The 19563-nt window shown below is 36.3% G+C and overlaps 1 protein-coding gene across 1 annotated transcript; it reads right to left on the reverse strand.

The window, feature by feature from the left end:
* Nucleotides 1–7676: 7676 nt before the first annotated feature.
* On the reverse strand, nucleotides 7677–19226 carry chrnb5a (cholinergic receptor, nicotinic, beta 5a). The gene is made up of 6 exons (XM_067402733.1): nucleotides 19199–19226; nucleotides 18392–18522; nucleotides 16734–16778; nucleotides 16366–16475; nucleotides 10717–11677; nucleotides 7677–7823 (listed from the first exon to the last, which is right to left on the reverse strand). Exons 1-6 carry the CDS (start codon nucleotides 19215–19217, stop codon nucleotides 7677–7679), a joined length of 1413 nt encoding a protein of 470 aa, XP_067258834.1. The 5' UTR covers nucleotides 19218–19226.
* Nucleotides 19227–19563: the final 337 nt, after the last annotated feature.

Here is a 19563-nt window from a genome sequence, read left to right on the forward strand (position 1 = left end):
ACTCAGAGTCTATTGCCCCAAGTATCGCCAGTCTTTAACCAGCTTACAGGAAGTGCAGAGGCCACCATGACTTTTACTGGCAGTGACAGTCAAGGGATGAAGTGGATTTCCTCTTTCTGTCTCCTTTTTCTACCTCTCACTCACTTTTTTTTTTCTTGCCATGGGCTACCAGAGTGAACCTAATCACCATAAAGGGTTTATGGATAGTGAAGAATATGTAAAGAGATGTACTGGCATGGACTTGCTTGCTTGTAACATGAGTTTGTCTTTTCAGAAATTATATATAAATGACAGGTTTTTCCAGGATCTTTAGCAATAGTTGGGATTCTGCATGCCAAAAAGAAAATTCTGTCATCATTTGCACCCTCATTGTAATTCCGACCTATGGATTTCTTTTTTCTGTGAACAATAAAATAAGTTATGTTGAGAAATGTCTCAGTGTTTTTCATCCATACAAAACTCTTTGTTTATCAACATGCTTCAAAACATATTTTCTTTCTTGTGCAGAACATAAAAGAAGATAATAGATATGAAGTAAATACAAATGATGAATACAGATGAATTATATCTTTAAAAGAAGATGGAGATTATATTGTATGTGCAAAACACTACATGGGTATTTGTTAAACTTCAAGCATTTATATATTACATAACTTTTTATTGTAACTAAATTTGTGTTATATGATAATTCATGGCAAATATATCACATTTATTTATTTATGCACCATAAAAAGATATTATACATTATTTCCAGTCAACGTGTAATTGACAAATTATGCAATATGTGTGACGATTGTCATTTATGAAACATAAATTTATGTGTATTTATGAAAATTCTAGATATGAAGTTAGCCTTAGCAAAAGTCATTTTATTACAAAAACATTTAAAATGTCATTCCCATCACAGGATGATATTAAATACAATACATCGTTCAATGTGTGCTGGAAATGACACTGTGGAATTTGTCTGAAAAACTGATGCAAAAAATGAAAAATGATGCATGCATGTCCACTGTTGAACACTGTTAGGGCACAAATGAAATAAACTATAGTGAGTATTTTCTAGAAGTCACAAGAAACATGCGTCATGACATATAAATGGAGACAGGATTAATTTTGAATTCAAGTATGTAATTCGCTTGCAAATTTGACCTTGTGTATAGACCCCAACTGGGTTTTAAGGAGTCATTATGTGCTTGTTTAGAAATGACAGCTGTGTGGTTAGTGTTAGCAGTAAACGTCACTGCACTCTCTTATTTTTAATCTTCAGTGGCAGAAAGAGTGATCAAACGCAAGCACAGCTAGTCTCTCCATAAGCCTCTGGGGACATGCGACCTTAAGACAATATTTAATGAGAGATATCTGGGAGAAACTCACAAGCTAATGAAATTATGTGTGTTTTTCTATGTGCGTGTGTGTGTCGCTCCTCAGATTACCCAATTCTAATGGTATTTATAGTTTACTTTGTCACATGCTTTCTTCTTTTTTCCTATCTTTCTCGTTCTCTCTTTCTCTCTCTCTCACTCCATGAACACTTTAAGATGGGCAGTATTCCAAGAGTAGTATCAGAGCAAAACAACACGCAAAGAGCTGTCTGGCAATGCTGCAGAAGACTGGTTTGGCTGAAGGGCCTAGCAGTTTACATTGATAATTCTAGCAAAACAAGCCCAGAAATGCCACATTATAAACCAAAGCAAACATTCTAGAATAATCTGAAGAGCTCTTATACACTTTTATACACTTAGTGAGAGTATTTCATTCCTATAAAACAGTTTTAATCAATCAATCAATCAAATTAGAGTGCTAAAAATGTCAAAAATCTAATACAATGCAAAATAATTTAAAGGTCATCCCCCATACACACACAAAATTATTAATGACGCTCATGTCAAGTAATTTCGTTATATGCACTCAGCGCTAAGGACTAGTCTTCAGTCTCGTATAGCATGAAATAAGCGCTTATGGTATATATTTAGTTCAAGAGTCATTAGAACCAACAAACACATCTCTCCTTTCTCCACACTTCAGAATGCACCAGTGCATATGTGAGAATCTGACAGTAAATATGAAAGACGTCGATATCTCAGCACACTATAAGCAATGGATAGGCATTTCTGCTGATCAGCAGCACTGCAGACAACAACGGCTGTCTCTGCTGAGGCAATGAAGTTTCCACCATGTTAAATCTTCCCCCCGACATCATCGCTATGGGCAGCTGAAAATATATGTGCAAATAAAAAAATAAATATATAAATAGACCTGACAGGCCATACAAAATATGGTCTCTCAACAAATAGCATATTTCATGGATTTTTTTGTGTGTCTGTTCTTCTTACTTTATACAGCCACAATATTCTTATATAGCTCTAATTGTCTCCTTATTTCAAATTATTTTTTTAGTCAGTCAATTTAAGATCAGATTAAGTGCATATGAACAGCTTCTTGTAAGTCTGTTATTAAACAATAAGATTTAAACAATACATTAATATTTTATGTCCACTCTGGGAAGTAATTTGTTGACGTGACAGACTGTAAGAGATGAGTCGAGAAGAGGACATTCTATTACGTCTTATAGATTTTATGTTGTCATTCAACCACTCACAATGAGATAAGCAATAAAAAGACGAATGCAGGCATCAGAACAGACTGTAAATGAAGACAGTGTGTCTCTGTTTATATGTGCAGACACACAACATACTATACATAAAGACTTACTCATGCTCATTCACACCGAGAAGAGATACTTTGTGGATTTTGGAAAAAATAATAATTTGGATGGCAAAAGATCATGTTGTTCACAGACATTCACACACACACAGTGCAAGGGTGGCAAAAGAAGAAAATAGATCCCCCCCCTCACATTTTTTTTTTTTTTTAAATGACTTCTTAAGCTGAGTTAGAGCACTCAGGTCTGCTGAGCGTTTACTCTTGGTTGTCCCTTGAGCACGGCTGAAGAGTAGGGGTGACCGTGCTTTTGCGGTGACGGCCCCGAAGCTCTGGAATAACTAGCTTTTAAATCCAGTTTTAAAACTCACCTTTGTAATTTGGCATTTAATTAAGTATGAGAGCTGTTCTTTTAAAAGGGGACCTATTATGCAAAATTCACTTTTGCAAGGTGTTTGGCTATAAATGTGTGTTGGCAGTGTGTGTACACAGCCACCCTATAATGATAAAAATCCAAGCACTCCTTTGTGTTTTTTTAATCCCCATAAATCATAAGCAGTGTCTCAGAACATGCCGTTTTCAGATCCCTGGCAGTGTGACGTCACAAAAGCCACATGCCGCTGAAGACGAGGTGGATTCATTTTGTTTTCGAAGAAAATGCTCCCTCAACCCTCAACTGAATTTCGTTTATGTCTGCACGAATCATTTCACACCGGACTGCTTTGTGAAGGAATGTCAAGACAAAGGGACAATACAAAGGTTGTGCTAAAAATGTGTTATTCAAGGGTAGATCAGGGCAGAGATTCCCAAAAGCATCGTAAGCTTAAGTTGATCGTAGCTCCATTGAAACCAATGGAGCTACGATCAACTTAGGCTTACGATGCTTTTGGGAAACGCTACCCAGTAAACTGTTCATGATCCATCTTACAGCCTCCAGAGTGATACTGGATATGGCAGTAATAAAGGCGAGAGCACTTTATTACAGTTCATCGGAGATAATTTACAGATATAAAGTTTAGATTTAAAGTTGATTAAGCACCACCCGAAAAGGCATAAGGTCTTTATATATTTGTTTACTGTTAGTTGTAATGAGTGTTAATTCGTGTGTAATTCACTGTGTATGTTGACGATAATGCAAGGGAGAGAGAGAGTTTATGGATAATATTTTAATGCACACTTGCACTGTGTTTTATTAAGCTTTTACAGAGATTTTCTAGAGTGAAAACAGATGCTTCATCTTTTGTGTGAAGTACAATAAACGTCATAAAACTCATCGGTAAAGTCGAACAGGGTCCTGTACAACAGGCTTGTACTAATATAGTGGATAAAATCAAGAAGAAAATACAAGTTATAACCGTAATTAAACTAAACTATACCTGTTCTATCTCCATGCAGCATATATTTGCAGTTTCTGACATTATAGTGTGTCCTGACTGAATCCTCTTAGGCCGAGTGCAGCAGCTCATTTGCATTTAAAGGGCACACACTGAAACGGTGCGTTTGTGCTCAACCCCAAAAAGTGGCAAATTTAACATACTATGAAAAATTATCTGTGGGGTATTTTGAGCTAAAACTTCACATACACACTGGGGACATCAGAGACTTATTTTACATCTTGTAAAATGGGGCATAATAGGTCCCCTTTAAGTTTCTATGACCTTGTTTGTGTTTTTTTTATTTTATTTTTTTTTTTATATCTTGATTATGCTTGTAAAGCATTTTGGTAAATACTCTGTTTTTTAAAAGTGCTATATAAATAAATGTTGTTTTGTGTTGAGTTGATTTAAAATGGATGTGAGGACAGTTTTGATGCATTCCAGCTTTGAACTTTGTCTTATTGTGTCAAATGCTTGTACCAATTTTCACTTAGATGGTTAATGTGCTGCCTGATGGCAGGGATCCCAATCTTGCATTCTCGCAAATTCAATGATCATTAGGAATACATTTAGGCATTTTCCTAGCACAGTAAGACAGTTTTCAGTAACAAAGGCTACACTCCAGATAGCATCACTGCTCAGAGCACACTTCAGTTAGAACATCAGCTATTCCTGGAAATCAGACCTTGAAAAAAATCACATAGTTTCATTCATATTCTATGTGCTTTATCCCCATAAAGCCTATTGTTTCACATTTGATATGCAAAATGTAGGGCTCTAAATTATCAACATGATCGCTTTGCTGAAAAAACAAAAACAACAACAACAAAAACTTGTCTTTTTGCAGTGAAATCTTTAACGATTTTCATAAAGTAAACAATAATGAATAATATTGTGAGTAATATTTCAAGATGAACACTTACTGGACTGAAGTAACTTAGGTTTACTTGATTATACATTTTTAATAAATATCATGTTAAAATGTGTATCAAATATAATACATCAGTCTTTTGAGGAATGTTTAGTTGTTCATCTCTCAATCATTCTATTGCATTGCATTATATGTTTTGACCAACAAAATTAAAACTTCAGATCTTTGATCATAAAACCAAGCTTTATAATGGACCAACAAGCATGAAGCTAGAGAAAATGCATCCATCCATCAAAAATATACTCCACACAGCTCCGGGGGATTAATAAAGGCCTTCTGAAGCGAAGCAATGCGTTTGTATAATAAAAAATATCCATATTTAACAATTTATAAAGTAAAATATCTAGCTTCTGCCAGACCACCTACCGTATTCAACATACGTGAGTTGCATATGGAAGGCATAGGACGTAGCCTAAGTGCTTTCAACCCCCAGAGTTGTTACACTTTGTTCGTAAGTTGAATACGGAATACACAAACGCATAGCTTCACTTCAAAAGGCCTTTATTAACCCCCTGGAGCTGTGTGGACTATGTTTATGATGGATGGATACAGCCAATGCACTTTCTTGAGCTTCATACTTGTGGGTCCCATTCACTGCCATTATAAAGCTTGGACACATCAGGATACTTATTAATATAACTCTGATTGTGTTCATCAGAAAGAAGAACATCAGATACACCTAGGATGGCTTGGGGGTGAGTAAATCTTGGGTTTTTTTATTTTATAGTGAACTAATCCTTTAACTATTCCATTTTTAAAATTTTGATTTTTCTGACTATTATTTCATATGTCAGGCTTTACAGGGTTAAACAAACATTTATTTTTGAGGAATATTGTGAACACAGAATTATACTGCATATGAAGATGCGAAAAATGAAACAAATAATATTAAAAGCAATTCTAATAATGTAATCACACATTCATGGTAATATTTGAAAGGATTAAGCTGTTTCTTTAAGAGTTAAAACTTTAAGGCTTTACCCCTTTACAGGGAATAATGACATGAGGAAGACTACTTTACAATAAACAGCACACCCATGTCTCAGTGGTTTCCATGGCAATGGAATATTTTCCATGCTAATGTTAAAGAAAAGATTAGCAAAGGCATCTACATTCATTCTGTTACCCAGCACCTGCATGTTATTGAAGTATCAGTAAAAAGTTTGTCTTTGTATTAGTAACTATGAGGACACAAATACCCATCAGTGTATGTATCATATGATATATAAACCATATATCAATAATGGAGGATTGCCAGGGATGTACTCTGTAAATAGACTCTCTCAATTCAAAGATGGGACATAGAAGTTGAATGTGCATTAAGAGAAAGGAACAGAAAAAGTGAGATAAAGAAACTGTTTTCACATAAAAATCAACACTGAAAGAAATGAAGGAAAAATGTTTTATTGTATTTTTTTTTTTTTTTTTTTTTTTTAATTACAATGCTTAGTTTGAGAAAAGTCTATTGATCATAATGTCATGGTAGTGAGGTGCTTTTCAATCACAGCATGAAACTTTCTTTTAAGGCAATTAAAATGTGATTTATTTCCGGAATACCACTCACAGCCAATAATCAAATGTTCATATCAAACAATATTGAGTGAACTACAGTTTGTGTGTCAATGCATTTGTGTGAGGTCAAGCAAGAAGGAGAAAAACATCTTAGAAAATTAGTCCTTGTATCAAGGTCTCCAATAATCATCCTGCTCTTGAAACCCTGTAAACCTTCTTTGATAGAAGTGAATGTGTGCCTTGAAAAAATATAAAAGTGAACACTACATAAAACATATAAATATTATAGTTATACAACAATTTTGCTACAAAGATGTCGACTGAGTGGCACTGACAGCTGTCATATGATGCTATTATTGTCCACTATTAATATTGTCCATTATTGTATAATGAGAAATTCTTAACTAAAGAAACAGAATCATTGGTTTATAGCTTTGAGAGTGTAGTGGGCAGAGTTTGTCATGTGACACAAGGAGGATATTCACTAACAAGGAATTGAACCAGCTGATGTGTTCACTTGCATCTAAAGGAATTATTCAAATCAGGTAATGGCTGATTTTATGGCTTATTATAACACTCTACTTCAATGAATCATCATTTGATAATATACTGCTATCAAGTTCAATAGAAAATGCAAACAAATATCTTGTACCAGGCACACAGCACTCATTTTAATACACATTCTATATGAAGCCTAATAATTTGCATAGAAAGGTGGTTTGCATGGAAAATAATGAATTTAAATGCAAAATGCTATTTTGTACCTGCTTAAACTGGATTGTGGTTGGTTTGTGAATAAGATTCATATGTTTGAACTGAAACTGAAGTGGTGCAACAGTTTAGTGAATTCGCCCCACAATGGTTATGTTCTGCCACAACAATAATGTGGATTTGTGTTTGTGATATGTCAAAACTTGGTCAACAGTTATGTCCAAAAGTCACAGGGTCATTCAGCAGATATTTTAGAAATCCCCATATCTGCAAAAGGAAGACAAAGGAAAGAGAAGAACACCATGGGAAAAGGCAAGGAGGAAAAGAAAGAAGCAGATGCATCAGTAAACGTCAGTAAACTTTTTCACATTGGAGGTGACGTTATTGTTAAATGCAAGTTTACAAAACTCCGGAAGGCACTGGCCTCCAAACACCGCTCTATCATGAATTAAAGAGAAGGAGTAGAGAAAGAAAGATGTGACTCACACTTCTTCTGCCACGGGGGTGTTGTAGCTTTGAAAGAGGGGCTGAACAAAGAGTCCGAGTGTGCCGACGACACACACCAGGATAAAAATCCAGAGGAAGAGCCGGTCGATCACCATGGCTACATACTTCCAGTCCTCAATGATCTGTATGACACATGCAAAATACATTAATTAAAATTACATATATGCATAGTCATGGGGGAATTAGGGATGGGCTTAACACTGAATGGTTTGTAAAGTTTGAAAGTGTCTTCATTCCTGGTATTTGGTTGCACACTGCAGACATATAGTATCCCATGTCTAGGAAAGGGAATTGTAAAGAATTAACTATTTTTTAATGGTTCCATTTAATGCCTCTTTTCAAGTAAGGGATAAATATTTGGAAACAATTTATGAGACAATTTTCCACCTTGGTGGATAAAAAAGATATACAATACAATACAATAATTTCAATAATAAATATTTATAAATACAGTACTGTATGAGGTTTTTACATGGACTAAAAAAAACGTTCCAGTCTTTTAAGAGGAAGCATAAATACAGTGTAACAATTGGCACATTAAACAACGATACTAAACAAACAAAATGTGATAACAGATTTCTTTCATTAATGATCATTATAAAATTCTACTGACAAAATTCATAATGTCTTTCAGTCTATATATATATATATATACACACATGTCTTTTAGTTTGCCAAGAGAATGTGGCAATTTTGAAAAGTGCATGTGTGCATATGTGTTTTAGAGGTCACCGTTATTTTGCCAAGTGAGACATGTTCCTGGATCAACATGCTTTGTTGATCCTGAAACAACATTACTCTTACCGAAAATTTAGTCCTGACCCTATCCCTACCCCTAAACATAATACTAGCCATAACTTATCCCTAAAATCTGAGGGAAATGATATGTGAATAACACTGATGTAGAAGCACCTAACCCTGGTTGTCAGCCTAAACTGGTCAAACTGTAAACTTGACCCTCAAGTCTGATTGGTTGGTTGGAATGTTTTTGCAGGGTCAACAAAGATGTTGATCCAGGAACATGTGGTACTTGGTGAAATCACGTTCACCGTGTTGGTGAACCCCAGGGGAACCCTGGAATGATGTAAGAGAGAACCCGCATTGGTATCTAACATCTGGAAAAGAAGTAAAACATCAGAGAACAAAAATAGCAAAGTAGTTTCAGATATGATGGTAATTATTTACAGCAATAATTAATTAATTATTATTTGATCTCGAATCGATTAATAAGCAGAAGTTATCAAAGTTATATAACCATAAATTATTAACTGTATGACATCATTAATGACAGTATTAATCAACGTAGTTTGAACAACGAATGTGTGATAAAGCCGCTTTTCCATTCCGTGCCAATCCGGGCAAGGCATTACGGTTACAGTTTGTAATCGTACCGTACCAGGCTCAAGAGGAAACAGAACCGTTCGGCCCGACGGTGGAAAAGCGGCTAAAGTTCCTATATATGTAATTAGTTACTGTACTTTGTAGTATGACTGAGTATCAAAGATATTAATTTGTACTCTCTAATTGATTACATTTTTACAAGTATATGTACTCTTTACTCCAGTACATTTGTGATGAGTAATGCTGCTACTCGTTACATTTTGCATGGCAACTAACTTTTTATGCAGCAGTTTATTTCTGCTACAAAAGAAGCAATATCGCCATCTACAGGTCATTGAAGGTACTATATGTTTTGCGTTTTGCCCTTACTCATCCAAACTGGTCAACAAGGCTACTTTACATGAATGGGAGTGGTGTTTCATACATGAGAAGCATGGAGATACATGGCTACGGCAGGTGATGTTGCCAAAACCAGCTCGTCTAGTGAAAGTAGACTTTGACTGTTTAATTTGAACTATTTAATTAAACTTAACATTATGTTATTTATCCGTTATATTGAAGCAAACTTTTTTAAGGATATTGGTTTACTTATCCCCTTTTTAAACACTTGAGCTTAACTTGAGTGTTTGTAGACATTGAAGAGGCTGTTGTGTAGATCCCGTTTGTTCTGTCTAATTAAAATTTGCAAACTATTAGCAAACCATTCATTTAGGGGGCTTTCACACTGAGCACGTTTGCTGTGGTCTGAATCTGAGCGCTTTTGTTCCTGGTGCCCAATAGCAGCATTGGTCTGATCTGAATGTCATTACAAACGTGGACAGCATATAATAGAAGATAATTCACTTTAGTGTCTTAGGGTACTGCCCCAGTGACAGCTTTGTAGCTTTTTAATTCCACAAATGCGCCAATGGGAGTGACAAGTTTTGCACGTGATCTATTGTTGACACGCAAATGAAAGAACACAGACGCAGTCAAATCATTTATATAATGACCAACTCAATCTAACAAGAGCAGTGGAAATTAGCATTGGGTCACAAATAAGCAGAGCTGATGCTCATCAGGTACGGGTCGACACAGGCACAACTTGTTACATGTAATCTGACAAATACGTACACATACATATAGGCCAACATGGCTTGGCAAGCAATGTGTTCGGATAACATCTTCCTCTGACATTCCAAAGAAATTAATACAAGTGGAAAATGTTTTCTCCCTTCTACCATGCACTCTCTATTCTCTGCGGTGTCTCCTCCTAGCAGCAACAATTGCAGCCATGTCGCAAAATGGGTTAAGAAATGCTATTTTTGGCCATTAAATAATGGTGCAAATACCAGTAAATTGACTTACTCGTTACATATGCATACATATGCAATAAGGTCGGCCACAAAAACAACTCAGTCCACGCCTTTTCAGCCCTTAATTTTGCATTGTGTGTCTTTAGTAAATCCCAACAGTATTTTTTTAACGCCAAAAAGAGGGTTTGCGCTAGTGCAAGCTGTTAGTAAATCTGGCTCTTAGTCGATTATGGTACTCCAATGCACTCACGGGTCCGCAAGACAGCTTTCACATTACCAATTTTTCATGCAAACCTTGCCCTGTTTTGATCTAAACTGCCAGTGTGAAAGCACCCACAATAAGCCAAATAAATCAATAAAACTCAAAACCACTTCTCACCCCTTCATCATCATCCTCAATCTTCATATGTTCAGCAATGAACCTCACACCTTCTATGGCCTCATCCACATCTTGGTCATGTCTGACTTTAACTCTCTGCCTGAAGTCTGACCCCTCAGGAAGGTCACCGACCCTCCAGGCGCCGCACACACGTCCGGGGTCATCACTTAAGAAGAATGAGTCTCCATCCAACCTTATGCTCTTTGCATCAGAGGAAAACGATTTCTGCTGGTGTTTCTTTCGAAACCTCTCCCGTACATTAGACCTTCCTGGTCGTCGCATTAGAAGGAAAGCAGGAAGCTTATGCAGGAACACACGCTTGACCCACTCAGGCATACGGTGGGTTGATGGAGAACGGTGGTGCACGTTGAGCACACACACACTCGTCACGATAGAAAATGTGACCAGTACCATCGTAAACATCAGATACTTCCCTATTAATGGAACAGCAAGTGATGTTGGTGGAACGATCTTCGAAATCAGTAGCAGAAACACAGTAAGAGCCAGAAGAACTGAAATACAAAGTGTCATCTTCTCCCCACAGTCTGAAGGAAGGTAGAAAACCAGAATTGCAAGAGAAGTGATGAGGACGCATGGAATGATGAGGTTAATCGTGTAGAAGAGAGGCTTGCGCTTGATCACAAAGTCGTATGTGACATCCAGGTATGTGAGGTCATTGGGGTCTTCGTTTTTTCTGCCAGGGAGTGACACAATATCCCATTCGCCACTGGGTGTGTAGTCATCACGACTGGCAAAATCGGACGTCAAGACAAGATCCAGTTCTGTGCGGTCGTAGGTCCAGGAACGAAATTTAAGCGTGCAGTTCTGTTGATCAAAGGGGAAGTTTTGGACTTCAATCGCACAGGCGCTCTTGTAGATGGCAGGAGGGAGCCAGAAAATGTCACCGTTGTTGGAGACAACTGCATTGCAGTAAAATGATACTTCATACACCCCATCTGCACTGTAAAAGAAAGAATATACATTCTAAATATAATTCAAGTGTACACTGTATAAAAAGCATAAAGTGTGTTACAGTGGCAAAATGCATTCACTGGCACAGGGGTTTTTAAAATTTTTGATGTACCCATCACCAAATATGAATATCCTTTTGAGAGGAAAAAAAAAACAAAAAAAACAATGGCAGCAATATATTTTTGTTAATAAAGTCCTTTTCATACTGTGAAAAAGTTGTTTTCCCCAAAAAAATATTTTATTCTAAATAATGTTCAATTTCTAAATTATATTATGTCTTAAAAATTTTATTAAAGCCAAAAAAATATATATATATATTATTTAGGGAATACTTATATGGTATTAAGTTGACGTGTTTTTTTAATTACGGCTGTCAATCCAATCAAATTATTGTGATGAAACTGTAGTAATATAAAATTTGGTGTGTTCAAAATTATTATGTTAAACATTTTAAATTAAACATTTTAAATTAGTTTGAAAAACCTATATATATGAGACAATGAAAACACCTCCTCATTACACCTCCTGGTTAATATGCATTAATTAACAGATATTTAATCCAGGATCTCTCTCTTTCTCTCTGGCTTTTGAAAATTATTAGTGTACATCTTTTTAATTAAAATTAACATAGAAATACAATGCTTATTTTAGCAAAGGATTACATGCACCAGTGTCTCTTTACATGAGGAAATGCCTCTTAAGCAAATTAAAGTCTCATCCCACTCAATTTATCCATTTAAGCAATGAACATGTGCAAGTGCATCCTCCATTTTTATCAGCTAAAATGGGGATTATACAACACACAATGCTTCAACTAGGAACACACATCTGACCTAGATCAAACAGTTTAAACATTTTTGCTTGTCATTCATCTTATTTTTTTTTTCTTCATTCTTCTGAGCTTTGTCATGAACGACCTGAAAGAACAGCATCAAGGGAGGCAACTGCTTTTGCTTTTGGCAACTCTTTAGCATAATTAGCCAGTCTCTTGGAACAGTGACAGCTTGCTTGTTGTATTGAGTTTGTCACTAAATAATGACTGTGCATCAAAGCCTCAAAACATCCCAAAAGTGTACACGGCTTATGGCCTTAATAAAAACTGAGAACAACTGTGAACACACATTAGTGAGGTAATAATAACTGTTTCCAAAGCTATTGCTCCGGGCTATTCCAAATAAAATAATAAGAATCAGATGTTGTGGTACGCATTAGAGACTTGACTATTATATACAGTGGGTGCGGAAAGTATTCAGACCCCCTTAAATTCTTCACTCTTTGTTATATTGCAGCCATTTGCTAAAATCATTTAAGTTTTTTTTTTTTTTCCCTCATTAATGTACACACAGCACCCCATATTGACAGAAAAACACAGAATTGTTGACATTTTTGCAGATTCATTAAAAAAGAAAAACTGAAATATCACATGGTCCTAAGTATTCAGACCCTTTGCTGTGACACTCATATATTTAACTCAGGTTTCTTCTGATCATCCTTGAGATGGTTCTACACTTTCATTTGAGTCCAGCTGTGTTTGATTATACTGATTGGACTTGATTAGGAAAGCCACACACCTGTCTATATAAGACCTTACAGCTCACAGTGCATGTCAAAGCAAATGAGAATCATGAGGTCAAAGGAACTGCCTGAAGAGCTCATAGACAAAAAAATTCTGCTGCACTTAAGGTTCCTAAGAGCACAGTGGCCTCCATAATCCTTAAATGGAAGACATTTGGGACGACCAGAACCCTTCCTAGAACTGGCCGTCCGGCCAAACTGCGCTATCGGGGGAGAATAGCCTTGTTGAGAGAGGTAAAGAAGAACCCAAAGATCAGTGTGGCTGAGCTCCAGAGATGCAGTCGGGAGATGGGAGAAAGTTCTAGAAAGTCAACCATCACAGCAGCCCTCCACCAGTCGGGGCATTATGGCAGAGTGGCCCGACGGAAGCCTCTCCTCAGTGCAAGACACATGAAAGGCCGCATGGAGTTTGCCAAGATGGTGAGAAATAAAATTCTCTGGTCTGATAAAACCAAGATAGAACTTTTTGGCCTTAATTCTAAGCAGTATGTGTGGCGAAAACCAGGCACTGCTCATCACCTGTCCAATACAGTCCCAACAGTGAAGCCTGGTGGTGGCAGCATCATGCTGTGGGGGTGTTTTTCAGCTGTAGGGACAGGACAATGGGTTGCAATCGAGGGAAAGATGAATGCGGCCAAGTACAGGGATATCCTGGACGAAAAACTTCTCCAGAGTGCTCAGGACCTCAGACTGGGCCAAAAGTTTACCATCCAACAAGACAATGACCCTAAGCACACAGCTAAAATAACAGAGGAGTGGCTTCACAACAACTCCGTGACTGTTCTTGAATGGCCCAGCCAGAGCCCTGACTTAAACCCAATTGAGCATCTCTGGAGAGACCTAAAAATGGCTGTCCACCAATGTTTACCATCCAACCTGACAGAACTGGAGAGGATCTGCAAGGAGGAATGGCAGAGGATCCCCAAATCCAGGTGTGAAAAACTTGTTGCATCTTTCACAAAAAGACTCATGGCTGTATTAGATCAAAAGTGTCATGAATCCTGTCAGTTCCCAGACTACATTTCCCATAATCCTCCCTGCCAGTCACATGCACACACTCCACTCCAATCATCATCTGCCACATACACCTGAAGCTTTTTATCTGGACTATAAATGACTCACACACACACCTCCTGAGGGCGAAGTCTTGTTTACCCCGTGTGACATTTCTGAGCGTTCCCCTGTATTTATTGTCTGCCTGTTTGTTGTTACCGTTCCTGCCTGTTTCCTGTTTATTGACCCGTTGCTGCCTGTCCTGACCCTTGCTTTGTATACCGACCTGTGAGTGATATCTGCCAGTCCTGACCTCTGCCTGTATCTGGATTACGATTCTGTCTACCCTCTGCTGTACCTGTTTGCTCCTGTTTGACCCTGCTTGTACGACCACGCTTACCTTTAATAAAACGCTGCATTTGGATCCCCTGCCTGAGTCTCCCATCGTTACAAAAAGGGTGCTTCTACTGAATACTAAGCAAAGGGTCTGAATACTTAGGACCATGTGATATTTCAGTTTTTCTTTTTGAATAAATCTGCAAAAATGTCAACAATTCTGTGTTTTTCTGTCAATATGGGGTGCTGTGTGTACATTAATGAGGAAAAAAATGAACTTAAATTGTTTTAGCAAATGGCTGCAATATAACAAAGAGTGAACCATTTAAGGGGGTCTGAATATTTTCCGTACCCACTGTAACTATACTTATACAGTATATCAGTGCTCACCAATAAGGATGTAAACATCAAGTAATCTTCTGAACTACTCATTTAATAGAAAGAATCCTCAATGTTGTGCTCACACTATTGTTCAAAATGTTGGGGTCAGTAGGATTTTTATTTTCACTTTATTCAGCAAGACAGTAAAGACCTTTACAACCTAAATTCCAGAAAAGTTGGGATGTTTTTTAAATTTGAATAAAATGAAAATTACATTTTATTCACAATAGAACATAGATAACATAACAAATGTTTAAACTGAGAAATTTCACAATTTTATGCACAAAATGAGCTCATTTCAAATTTGATGCCTGCTACTGGTCTCAAAAAAGTTGGCACGGGGGAAACAAATGGTTGGAAAAGCAAGAAATTTTGAAAAGATTTAGCTAGGAGAACATCTAGCAACTAATTAAGTTAATTGATATCAGGTCTGTAACATTATTAACTATAAAAGGGATGTCTTAGAGAGGCAGAGTCTCTCAGAAGTAAAGATGGGCAGAGCTGTGAAAGAGTGCGTAAAAAGATTATGGAATACTTTAAAAACAATGTTCTTCAATGTCAAATTGAAAAGGCTTTGCAAATCTGATCTACAGTGCATAACATCATCAAAAGATTCAGAGAATCTGGAGAAACCTTTATTGCATGCCCGTGGTCTTCGGGACCTCAGACGACACTGCATCACTTATCGACATGATTGTGTCAATAACAATAAGCCATATGTAAACATCATGTCCTGTGGGCCAAGGCTCATTTAAAATGGACTGTTTGTGCATAAAATTGTAAAATTTCTCAGTTTAAACATTTGTTATTTTTTCAATGTTCTGTTGTGAATAAAATATTGGCTTGTGTGATTTGAATGTCTTTTAGTTTTCATTTTATTCAAATTTAAAAAACATCCCAACTTTTCCAGAATTCGGGTTCCGAAAAAATTCAAATAAGTGATGCTCTTTTGAGTTCATCAAAGAAAAATGCACTATGGTTTCCACAAATATATTAAGCAGCACAACCATTTTCAACATTGATAATAATAAGAAATGTTTCTATATTAGAATAATTTCTGAAGTAAAATTTGACAGTAAAGACTAAGTAATGGCTGCTGAAAAGTCAGCTTTGCCATCACATGAATAAATAACATTTTAAAATATATTAAAACAGTCATTTTAAATGTAATAATATTTCACAATATTACTGTTTTACTGTATTTATAATGCAGCCTTGGTGAGCATAAGAGACTTTAAAACATTAAAAAATGGAAGTCTGTGTCTATGTGTGTATATATGGAAGTTTGAATGGAAGTCTCTGTGTCTGTGTATATATATATATATATATATATATATATATATATATATATATATATATATATATATGCTACTGGTCACAGTTATGGCATACTTGTTATAGAGCACTATATCAGGGAGCCAGATGTGCTGTGATGGTATTCGTAGTTTTTTGATGCCCTCATACTCATTCGGATCCCACACCAGTCTGTAGTCATTCCATTCCTATAGAAAAATTAAAATGCTGTTGAAAAAAAACTGTTGAAAATGAGTCAGATGATGTACCAAACTTATTTAAAACAGAACAGCTAAATGCATTCACTCAGTTAAACAGGATTTTCCATCACGCAACAGAAATGACCTAAAAGTGAACTATAATTGAATTTTAACGTGCGTGTGTGCACTCTATGTATTGGACAGCTCAATTGACTGTGTTTTATAACACTATCCAGATGAGCACACAGGCATAGCAGGTGAGCTTACCTGAGTCAGCCACACATTCGTTGTCATGATTTGTTCCCTCTCATTCTGTAAAAAAACAGAACATTGCATGTGTTTGTATTAAGGTTCTTATTTTCATACAGGGGATCGGTGAGGAATATGATGCAGGGAAACAACTCACTGCTTGATGTAGCCTATACTGTAGAATGCAGTTAGAATGCCCCTAAAATTCAAGATAATGGGGCAAAAATGCTCTTGCATGAGTTTTTGTCTCTTATATACAGTAGTTACGCAATATCACACAACACGAGTAACAAGTATCACACAAGTGCTGTTTTTATCCCAAATAGCACAAGTGCAAATGTGAACTTAATTTTATATAAGAGTTTAATAAATAAGAAGTTAATATTGTTCTGTATTTTAGACACAATATTGTCTGTTTTTGCTCGATTTTGCCAATGAAAATATTACTTATAAAGCCACAACAGAACTGTTGTGCATCTCAGAACATATTGTGCAATGACTTACTCATAGACATTTACCACAGTTTTAGTTTCTTATTTAGAGCATAATTTCTTTAAAAAATAATTTCATATTTTCATATTAATTAAAAAAAAGAACAAAATTCTGTCATCATTTACTCACCTTCATGACTTTCTTTCTTTTCCAGAACATAAAAGAAGATATTTTCAAGAATGTTGGTAACCAAACTGTTTTGGTTACCATTGGTTACTGACTTCCATTGAATGTAAAAAAAAAAAATCTGCAACATTTCTCAATTTATTTTCTTTTACCGATCCCAAACTTTTGAATTGCTATGTTGAATCAGATAAAATGTTTCTTTCTAAAGTTATTTTTTATAATGTCTATTTGATGCTTTTCTCATTTAACACAATAATGACTTTAAATTATCTTCTGGGGGTTATATCTCAGCGAAATTTGATGTGTGATTAATTTGCGATTAACTACATTAATTCGGCACATTATGTAATTCAATTAAAAATTTAAATCGCTTGACAGCCCTAGTTTGTATGCAACAGTGAAAAAGGGAACAGAAAATTATTGGGTGGAGTGGCAAGGATATGATGGGATCAGACTCAAACCTGCATCACCCGTGTGAGTGCTAACACTGTGTCCTAACCAAACGGGACCCGGCAGGGTTCCAGCATCCTCACAATGAGTGCAAGTCAGTTTGAATGTATTTGCTGTTTAATATACAGCTGTCTGAAGCACAGAGATAAATAAATGAGATTTTGCAGTGGGTGGGGATACACAGTGTAACAGGACAAATATAGAAACAAACTGTTTTGTTGCTTGTCACTTTGTGGCATTATGCCTAGTTAGAACACAGTGTCAAAGTGAATTTACCTGTCAGTCTGAATGTACCTTGAGTCTGTAATGTGTCAAGGACATGCTACTGCTGCTGCACCACAGCTCTAATGCAATTGTGTGCTTGTGACGTGAACATTAGATGCACTTTTTAAAGCCAGTCATTTTTAATATTTAAATTCATATTTATATAAACTTTTTTATGTTGCACTCAATACAATTCAAAAGTTTGGAGTCAGAAACATTTTTCATATATAAGATGACTTATATATAAATATTATATACAGTACTGTTTAAAAGTCTGGAGTCAGTAGTGTTTTGCTCTAATATTTTGTGAGTGCTGTATGTCTGTGTGTATGAAGAACACTTACCACACTAATGAGCTGTGCAAGAGAGACTTTGATGCCAATAGTGACCTGCTGACTCTTATTGACCGCAGGCCGGATAAGTTTATTGTAGCGCTCAGGACCAAGCAGAAAATCTACCAGCCTCTCCTCAGCATCAGCAGCAAGACACACTAACACACAGACACACACACATACACAAAACAGATACATATATGGGGGGGGAGAGAGAAATGTTTGAAGATCAATACATGGCAAATGGGTCATCATGACAAACTTTCCTTGATCAAAGATTGTAAGACCATTTACTAAAATCAAACAGCAAAAAACAGCTCATTCTGGAATCCATGGATTTCTGACATCTGACTTGAACAGTCTGAGCAGCACATTATTGTGTTAAATTGAATATTTATAAATTACAATAAAACTGAATTATGACTTCCTTGGCAAAAAATATATAGAAAATAGAAATATAAGTGAATCACAAGAATTGAAATCTATATATAATATGACCCTATTCTAGCTTTGTATCTAATGTCTGTTTGCCAATACCTTTTAAAATTGTGTCATTAAATGTCAAATATTCAGTGAAAGACACAAAGTCACAAAGCAGTGCTAAATCTCGACAGTTTATATAGTCATATATATATATATATATATATATATATATATATATATAGTTCTTGAGTTTTTGAGAATATCATGAAAAGGCCAAAATGTCTGCTAAGCAGCATGTAATCTGCTTTCACTGCAGAGCAAAAACACAAATATGTCAGAATAATTTTACTATGCATCTTATCCTATCATAACTCATAAGCCCACCAATGCTGTGGAGGGAGTGTGCCAATGACATGGCAAAACAATGACTTGCCAAGACTGTAGCAAAACACACACACACACACACACACACACGCACGCACGCACGCACGCACGCACACACACACACACACACACACACACACACACACACACACACACACACACACACACACATGCCATTTCCTCCCCACTGCATGTAGGATAAAATCTCCAGTGACTCTGCTCCTCCTCCCAAAACAGAACAATGACATACAAACACCCCTGGTTTCCATCATGAATCCAAGTTTGTGTCAGACTCGATTGGTATGATCCATTCCACACCAGAAGAAAAGCACACACACATACACACACACACACCTTCAAGCTTTTGTGGTTATGTA

Source organism: Chanodichthys erythropterus, chromosome 12 (genome assembly GCF_024489055.1).
Source record: "Chanodichthys erythropterus isolate Z2021 chromosome 12, ASM2448905v1, whole genome shotgun sequence".
NCBI lineage: Eukaryota > Metazoa > Chordata > Actinopteri > Cypriniformes > Xenocyprididae > Chanodichthys > Chanodichthys erythropterus.

Coding starts and splice junctions, on each gene's coding strand:
- chrnb5a (XM_067402733.1), bottom strand. Junction 16,779..18,391: donor TTGCACAGCTCATTAGTGTG/GTAAGTGTTCTT, acceptor GTTTTTTTACAG/AATGAGAGGGAACAAATCAT. Junction 11,678..16,365: donor GATATAGTGCTCTATAACAA/GTATGCCATAAC, acceptor TTTCTTTTACAG/TGCAGATGGGGTGTATGAAG.